Source organism: Mchenga conophoros, linkage group LG10 (assembly GCF_057382185.1).
Source record: "Mchenga conophoros isolate Kocher_MC1m ecotype Shallow Benthic linkage group LG10, M_conophoros_male_GT1.1, whole genome shotgun sequence".
Lineage (NCBI taxonomy): Eukaryota > Metazoa > Chordata > Actinopteri > Cichliformes > Cichlidae > Mchenga > Mchenga conophoros.
The window spans coordinates 35,921,269-35,929,856 of record NC_140535.1 but is presented as its reverse complement, the minus strand read 5'-3'; the positions used below and the strand labels follow the sequence as shown (position 1 = coordinate 35,929,856).

Genomic DNA, 8,588 nt, shown 5'->3' with positions numbered 1-8,588 from the left:
ATTTACAAAACGCGTAATAAAAATGTGAATGCATCGTGGTCAAATGACGTCACATACTAGACACCTGTAGCAGTGAGCGACCAGCTGTTCCCATCAGTGCTGACGCAGTGACGCAGTGACGTCATCTCACTGCTTTGTTTAATAAAGATTTAAAGACCTGCCGCTGTTTTTACACGCTTTAGGTTAAAGACTTTTATTTTGAAAGATGTAATCAACGGAAGTTATTAATGTTGTCAGCAAAGGAGCCCTGCCACTTCCGGTTAGATTAATCATTAAACTAAGTTAAATAGCACGTATGAAGTGTGTGACACGTTAAACGGTGCGAGGAGCTTTAGGTGAGGCTGGAAAACTCTTTGTCCGGTTTAAAGCTCGTTTCCGGTCCCAGCTGCCGTCAGCCACGTCAGAGGACCGCACCTGTTCAGGTAAGACAGCCCCAGAACTCTGTCAAAGTTTAAAACTGAAGTCCTCTGTCTGCTTGGATCAGCATTCATGCAGCACACCAGACTACGTTTAAAAAAACGTCACGTTTTAAAATCCACACTCGGTAACACTGATCAATGCTGGCTCCGTGGACTCGGATGTTTCTCTGCAGACCAGACTCCGTTTAAAAAACGTCACATTTTACGGTACCTGAACCAGTGGCAGAGACTGATGCTGGCTTCCTGACGGCTCGTGAGGCCAGTGACCTTCTCTGCAGTTCTGTATACACACTGCACCAAACTCCATTTAAATTCTTCTCATTTTTAATACCCGCCTCAGTAACACAGGCTGATATTTGCCTGTGGACACAAACAGGGCACCAAACCACTGAAATATCTTTTGAAGTTAACTGATGTTGTAGCACCGCAGTGCAAAAATCCCTCGTTGGAAGTAATCAATGCGTGTCACAGCTTTAAAAATGTCTCAGACTAAAGCATGTTTGGATTACAACCACAAACTCAGGAGCAATAGAACCGAATCCTAAAGACGAGCTCGTTTCCATCCTTTGCAGGTGGTGTTAGTCTCACCTGTCTCAGGCTTGAAGCTCTCCTGTCTCCAGGATGCTCCAGGGGCCGTACGGCGACCCGGACCAGGGCCGGCTCCTCATCCGGCTGCCCTTCAAGATCTTCGCCGTGGTGACGGTTCTGCTGCCGGTGACCGGCTTCATCGCCTGCATCATCGTCTCCCTCATCTTCCACTACGAGGACACAACGCACGCACACTGTAAGGTAAATGTGGAAGCACGCAGACGCCAGCAGGAAGCACGTTTCTCTGCACAGACGTTAAAGAAGATCACTCAAAGTGTCTTTTATTTTGAAATTAGAAGCAGTAAAACATTCTAAATGTCTGTAATTCTTCATGATACAGACAAAATGATGTCACTTCCACCTGGCGAGGGTCGTGACCCTGGTTTTAGTCGTCTCTTTAACCGGCAGCGTTTATGTTTGACCTTCAGTTAAGTCAGTTTGCACGGCGCCCAATCACAGCAGCAGTCGCCGCAGCGCTTTAAATCATCAGGACGTACAATAAGACAAAGAAGACCGAGGAAACCCAGCAATCATAATCTCATCCGTATAGTGATAATGAAGGCATTCTATTCTATTCTATTCTATTCTATTCTGTATGACCCCCTATGAGCAGCACTTTGGTGACAGTGGGAAGGAAAAACTCCCTTTTAACAGGAAGAAACCTCAGACAGAACCAGGCTCAGGGAAGGGCGGGGCCTGTCGAGGAAATCTGGGCTTTAAACGCGTGTTAAATGTTCAGCACTTCCTGTTTTTAACGGCGTGCTGTAGCAGGAGAGGCGTTCTCCTGCTACAGAGGGCGGAGTGACTTTCAGAGTTTCTTCTTCCAGGTATCCAACTACCTCCCGTCCATCAGCTCCTCCGTCGCCCACGTGCCGGAGCGCTACATTTGGCGTGTCTGCATCGGGCTACACTCGGCGCCGCGGTACCTGATGTCCTTCGCGTACTTCAGCTTCTACCGTGGGCGCTTTAGCGGTCGGCAGCGGCTGCTGAGCGGGCTGGCGCTCCTCTGCAGCCTCGCCGAGAACACCGGCCTGCTGCTGCTCACATACGTGTCGTCCAAAGAAAACCACCGTGAGTACGCGGCGGTCAGCTGACCGTGAGCGTCAGACGTCTCTAATCTGAAACGTTGATGACTGTCTGTCTCCGCAGGTTACCATGACAATGGGTTCAGAGTGTTCACAGGGAGCTCGCTGGTGCACATGCTCATTACATGCCGGCTGTGGTACGTGATGAAGAGAAGCTTCGAGAGCGCAGAGGTAACTCGACCGCCGTCGGGTCCTGTGTGTCACCAGGAACAGAGATAACGCAGCTGTGCATCCGTCACACGACGATTAAATCTGTGAACATTGGAGTAACGTTACAAACGTCACTTTAAGTTCATCGCTCTCCTTTTATTATTTAATTGTAAACGATCTGCAGAGCTGTTAATCCCACGCTGTGTCCTTCTCAGGAGGACGTATCCTATCGTCGGAAGCTGCGTCTCTTCGTTTTAAACGCCGCCTGTTGTTTGGCTTCCTGCTTACTCTACAAACGCCACAACGACCGCTGTGAACCTGGAGGTAAGTCTGACTCGGTCACGTTTATAACCGGGTTCAGAGGGACTTCTGTCTGCAGGACGGTGCTGGTCTTTGAGACCAGAGGGAGCGCAGTCCTCAGCCTGTGTCAGACCGGGCTGCTCTGCGTTAGTTTGGGATTTGTTAGGATTACAAGAGGCTGTGGGTGCTGTGGGTGGTGCATCAGCAGGATGATGGGGTATCAGGACAGTTGATACGTGCTCCTGGTACAACAGCAGCGAGTGCTTGCTCCGTATTCCTGGTGTGTGTTGGACTCTCGCCCTCGCCTGCCCCTTTGCTCTCTACCCTCTCTATCTTGGATTTCGGCATACTACTCTTTATTTTGTCTGTGAAGGTTCTCAGTCATCCAGGTCATCGTAGTCAAAGGAGCTTGCAAAGAAAAGCGTCTGGACTTCTTTAAGTTGCTTGAAGACGTTTCACCTCTCATCCGAGAAGCTTCTTCAGTTCTAAGGTCAAATGGTGGAGAGTCCCAGATATAAACCTAGTGGGAGTTTCCCCCCACAGAGGGACGAAAGGACCCCCTGATGATCCTCTAATCGCCTGAGCCAAGGTGTGAAACTGGGTGTGGGTCCCAATCAGCCAGAGTTTCGGGTGTGTTCATTGTGAAACCTGGCCCCACCTTATCATGCGAATTCCTGAGGTCAGATGGCCCAGGATGTGAGTGGGCGTTAAGGCGTCTGGGGAGGGATCTCAAAACTGGATTATAGATGGCAGACAGTTGGTGTCATAAACCCCGCCTCTGTTCAAAGATGGTCGCTCACCTCAGGAATTCACATGATAAGGTGGGGCCAGGTTTCACAATGAACTCACCCGAAACTCTGGCTGATTGGGACCCACACCCAGTTTCCCACCTTGGCTCAGGTGATTAGAGGATCATCAGGGGTCCTTTTGTCCCTCAGTGGGGGGAAACTCCCACTAGGTTTATATCTGGGACTCTCCACCATTTGACCTTAGAACTGAAGAAGCTTCTTGGATGAGAGGTGAAACGTCTTCAAGTAACTTAAAGAAGTCCAGACGCTTTTCTTTGCAAGCTCCTTTGACTACTCTTTATTTCTTCATATTACGCTCATTGGGTGGCTGTGCATTATTAACATATGACCAGCAAACACCCCTGGACCTCCGTTTCTCCTATTCACATCGCTTCGATCTACAGCCAGACTGCCCCGCTGGCCCTCCCTGCCTACCCCCTTTCATCCTGTATAAGAAACGATACAGGAGACGTGGTAAAGGGGTGGCTTCCGTGTGCGTATGAAGGCTTACCTTGAAGCACGGGCTACAGTTTACCCATAGGCCTCTGGGGACTTGCCACGCTCTTTCCCTGCTTGGCCACCAGTGGCTTTGCTCCGTCTCACAGCAAGCTTACCCAGCGCCTCCAGCGGCATGCCTCCCTGCTTGGACCTGGATCGCCTCGTACAGACGTGGTGTCAACCACAGCGACCTCAGAGCCCTGCGACGCGCTGCTGCTGATGCTGCGCCCTGGACACGGATGGCTCTTTTCAACGTCAGGTCGCTGGTAAACAAGACCTTTTTTCTGCCACGAGCCTTGGTGCTCTTTTTTTGACGGAGACCTGGATTCGCCCTGGTGAGTCGCTTCCCTTTTCGGAGCTTCTCCCCCCAGATTGTGTCTTTTTTAGCTCCCCGAGGCTTTGGTCTCTAAATGTAAATACAAAGTCCGACAGCTACCCTCTCCTTCCTACCTCAGCTATGAGGCTCAACGTCTGGAGATGACGTGAACTTCTCTGTTTGTTGTGGTTTACCGGCCACCTAAATATAATAACACTTTTATTCACGAATTTGCTGACCTTCTTGGTTCAGTTATGTTTAAATATGACTGTGTGCTTATTGTTGGTGATTTTAACCTTAATATCTGCTGTAACGACCATCCGTTAGCCAAAGATTTCCCTGCATTAACCAACCAGCCCACGCCAGGGGCCACACCCTCGATCTGGTTTTCATATGGCTTGGACATTAGCATCAAGGATATAAGCAATGTTGGGATTTCTGATCACTTTCCTGTTGTCTTTGATGTTAACTTCTGAACTTCACCCTTCGTGCCTTCACGTCGCAAGGCGCGTTGATAGTTTCCTCACCGACACTGTTGGTGACCTGGGGGTGTTTCTGGATAGCTCGTTTAAATTCAACAAACAAGTGTCTTCTGTTGTCAAATCTTGCTTCTGTTAATTGCGTCTTATTAGCAAGGCCAGACATCATGTCTTGCACAGGGACCTGGAAAGCTGATCCACGGTTTTGTGACATCTAGGTTGGATTATTGCAGCTGCCTTTACTTCGGTCTTACCTCTACTCTCCTCCATAGACTGCAAATTGTTCAGAACGCGGCTGCTCGTCTCCTCACGGGTGGTGGGCGGCGTGTCTCTATCAGCCCTGTCCTTGCTGACCTGCATTGGCTTCCCGTTAAGTATCGCATTCAATTCAAAATCCTGCTGCTCACCTTCTGAATCATTAACAATACAGCACCAAGCTGCCTCACTGAGCTACTTACACCCCCACTAGAGCACTAAGATCATCTTCCCAGTCACTCTCGGTGCTGCCGAGGTCCCGGCTGAAGACTAGAGGTGACCGAGCGTTTGCCCCACCCCCATCGCTGTCCGCGAGTCTGATTCCATTCAATCCTTCAAACCGCGGTTAAAAACCAGCCTCGCCTTTTCTACCAGTTAATGCTTGTTTGTTACTTAGTTTAACTCTTATTTCTATCTTTGGTCCATTCTTAACTACTTTTAATCATTTTAATTTTTTTATCCTTTACACATATTGTTCTTTTATGCTTTTATATGCATTTCGTTGGCTTCTGTGTTTTTAATGCCATTTAACCTGCTACCATGTTGGTACTTTGCCACAGCTTCATCCTCATCAGGGCTCTAGACTAACGTTTTGCCATGGGCGTACCGGTACGCCTAACTTTAAAAAGTTAGGCGCACACAAATTTTATAATAATTGATATAATATAATGTGTTTTTCTGGATACACTGTGCTTTTTCAGCATTCAAAGATTGATGACACCGTGTCAGAGCTGGCTATGAATTTCAGAAGGATCAGGCCTTAACAGAAAAGTTAGCAATCGTTCTTTTCCTATCACAGCTGCATCCACGTCTGTCGTGCCTAGGCTGCTCATAGGGCTGGGTATCATCACTGATTTCTATAATCCACTCGATTCTGGTTTTCAAAGTCCCGATTCGATTCAACTTAGCCTCAGACAGTCAGAAATATTATAATTCTGATCATTTATCAGTACTGACTTCATCAGAATTGTGAACATCACAGCAGATGCCTTTGTGTGAAAGTAACTGAGAATAAAACAGAAAAACATGAAGGAGATTTTCCTGGTCTGGCTTTTTATAGCAGAAAACCTTAAAAATATTCTACAATGTTCTGCATATAAAGTTTAAATTTCTTCAGTATTGAACAACAGAAAAAACAGGCTTTCTTGTCCGAGGTCATTTAAGTGAAAAAGAAAAAGACAGCAGCCACAGCGCTGTAAGCAACGGTAGACTGGTGGGTAATAAGCCAATGAATAATACAGAAAACAGAGATTGGAGACGGGAACTGTTCTTGAAGTACAGAGAGAGAGAGAGCTAGCTGTGCATGGAGTGTGATTTTAATAGTCGTGGAAGCAAAACAGCAAAATTCATGACGACATTGATCAAATGTGAAGCGCAGTTTGCTGCTTCTTTTGCTGCTGGCTCGGTGAATTTTGGTTGGAGAGACAAAACCTGCAGCTCAGAATCAGCACAAAAAGACGTAAACACAGCGCGGACCGGACGCATCAGGATCGCTGAGCTCCGACAGCGTGTCCGTCTGCGGGCCGTCGGGTGAGAAAGCCGAGAAAGACAAAGCTGATTCTGATGCGTCGGTCTGTGTTTACGTCTTTGTGTGGAGTCCGTGTACCTGCTCTCATCTGCTGTTTGGTTGTTGTTGAAATGGTTTTGTGAGCTTTAATCTGAGAATCTGGCGTTTCTGGCAAAACACAGTAATATTTAAAAGTCAGGATTTAATGAATTGATATCGCTTTATTCAAGCTACTCACCTCCCACTTCCACCTGCACTTTCAACCGGACCAGAGAGGTCCCGCCCCTGACTATCTCTGATTGGTTTAGTCCATGATAGGGGCAAAATGTGTGTCTGTTGCTGACCACAGGGAAGGTTGCAGATTTTTATTTATTTTTTTTGCTACCCGAACAGTTGGTCGCACAGGTGCAACCAAATTTTTTTTTTTAGTCGCACCACTGAAAGATTTGGTCACAAATGCGAACAAATTGGTCGCACTCTAGAGCCCTGCTCCCTGTTACTGATCTTACTCTTTGCATGTTAAGCACTTTGGTGCACCACTGGTTTTTAAATGTGCTGTATAAATAAAGTTTGTTGTTGTTGTTTGATGCTCTGATGCGACCTGAGTCACACTGTGCGTCCGACAGGATTTCAAACAGGTTTGATTTTCTTACACCCATACGACTGATGGTCGGGTGGTCGTGGGGTGTTAATCGCTTCTCATTACCCCAGGTATACCACACGATGAAGTGAAACTCGGCCGATCCCCAAAACGACTGAAAAATCGTCTCAAAATGGGCCAAAACTCGCTCAGTGCATGGCCAGCATTAGAGAGGTCACATGGTGCCTCCTGGAGGAGGTGTTTTGAACATCTCCTACCAGAGGGAGGTCGTGAATCAGACCCAGAACCATCTGGACATCAAGTCTTTCAGCTGGTATCCATGGAGACAGACTCTGGTCTCTGCTGCAGACGAGCAGGTGTTTGGTTGGTTCAGTCGTTGGTTTGCTCGCGGATGCGTTGTGCAGCCTGGCCCAAACTTCTCATTGACAGCAGTCTCAGCCTGAGCACAGTTTAGACGTCACCAGGAAGTGCCACGACTTACACTTTGATCAGCGCTGCAGACCGGAGCGACCTTCGTCTGGAAGCCTCACGGAGACGGTGTGAAAACTGATTCTTCATCGCTGCTGTAACTCGGATACACTGACCTGTCTGCTCTGTCTCTCCAGTCTACACCTTGTTCGCCTTCATCGAGTACCTGATGGTCTCCTCCAACATCGCCTTCCACTTTACGGCTTTCTGGGACTTTGGCAGCAAAGAGCTGATCGTGGCCACGCCGCTGATACGACACTGAGCTCCGCCCAGAGAGTTCTTCTTCTATCGTTGCTTTTAAACACCTGGGTTTAAAGTCTGTGTCAGTGCCTGCGTCCATCTTCTGTTTGCAAGCTGCTGGAGCGTTTTTAATGCGGTTATCTGAACAGTCATACGGCTGCTGTGCGGTTAGTGCTCCACCAGAAGAAGAAGTCTGAGCTCCAGCAAAACAAATAAAACCTTCTTACAACTGAAAATAAAATCAAAGTTTGTTAAATGTTATATATTACAAATGTTATAGCTGGGAGTCGTTGTCCTGTTACGTCAGCTTTTAAAACCTTTTCTTAAATGTTTCTTACATATTCTTCTATTTTTCTGTTTCCAGAGTTTTTCCTCCGTCACTGTGACACGCTGCTTTAAACATCTGTCTCTGTTTCTCTGATAGATTCATGTTCTGCTCCTTAATTAAACCGAAACGCTGAACTGTTGGTTTATGGCTGCTCTTCTTCTTTATTGTCCACTGACACACTCTGATAGAATATAATAGAATAGAATAGAACAGCCCTTTATTGTCATTGTACATGTACAACAAACTAATGAGAGCTCCACGCCACTGTGCAGGAGTAAAAACAGAATATAAATACTAAAGACATCAGGAATAAACTGCAAACAGGAGAGAGACGCAGAGTCAAGGGCAGACAAGAGAAAGGCGGGGTGGGCGGGGTCACCTGTGATGGTTCACAGACAGGAGGAGCTGGCGATGGCCTCCAGGGTTAGCAGTGATGTTTTGGGTGGTGACCCTCTGTGCAGCCTTGCTGTTCTCAGTCGAGGCCCCAGAGTACAGCAGGCAGGAGGAGAGCATGGTCTCCACTGAGGAGGGGAGAAGGCCAGCAGCAGCTCCTGGTCCAGGTTCTT

General features: G+C 47.6%; 1 protein-coding gene across 2 annotated transcripts; it reads left to right on the top strand.

Moving 5' to 3' along the window:
• Positions 1–138: 138 nt before the first annotated feature.
• Positions 139–8,161, top strand: LOC146566385 (acyltransferase PGAP2-like). Of its 2 annotated transcripts, none has more exons than XM_085290023.1 (6): positions 139–422; positions 1,040–1,208; positions 1,835–2,078; positions 2,157–2,263; positions 2,458–2,566; positions 7,592–8,161. In XM_085290023.1, the coding sequence occupies exons 2-6, from the start codon at positions 1,041–1,043 to the stop codon at positions 7,714–7,716; spliced, it is 753 nt and encodes a 250-aa protein (XP_085146149.1). In that variant the 5' UTR covers positions 139–422; position 1,040; the 3' UTR covers positions 7,717–8,161. The 2 variants fall into 2 exon arrangements, with proteins under 2 accessions (XP_085146149.1, XP_085146148.1); XM_085290022.1 differs by having other exon boundaries at positions 992–1,208.
• The last annotated feature ends 427 nt before the right edge of the window (positions 8,162–8,588 follow it).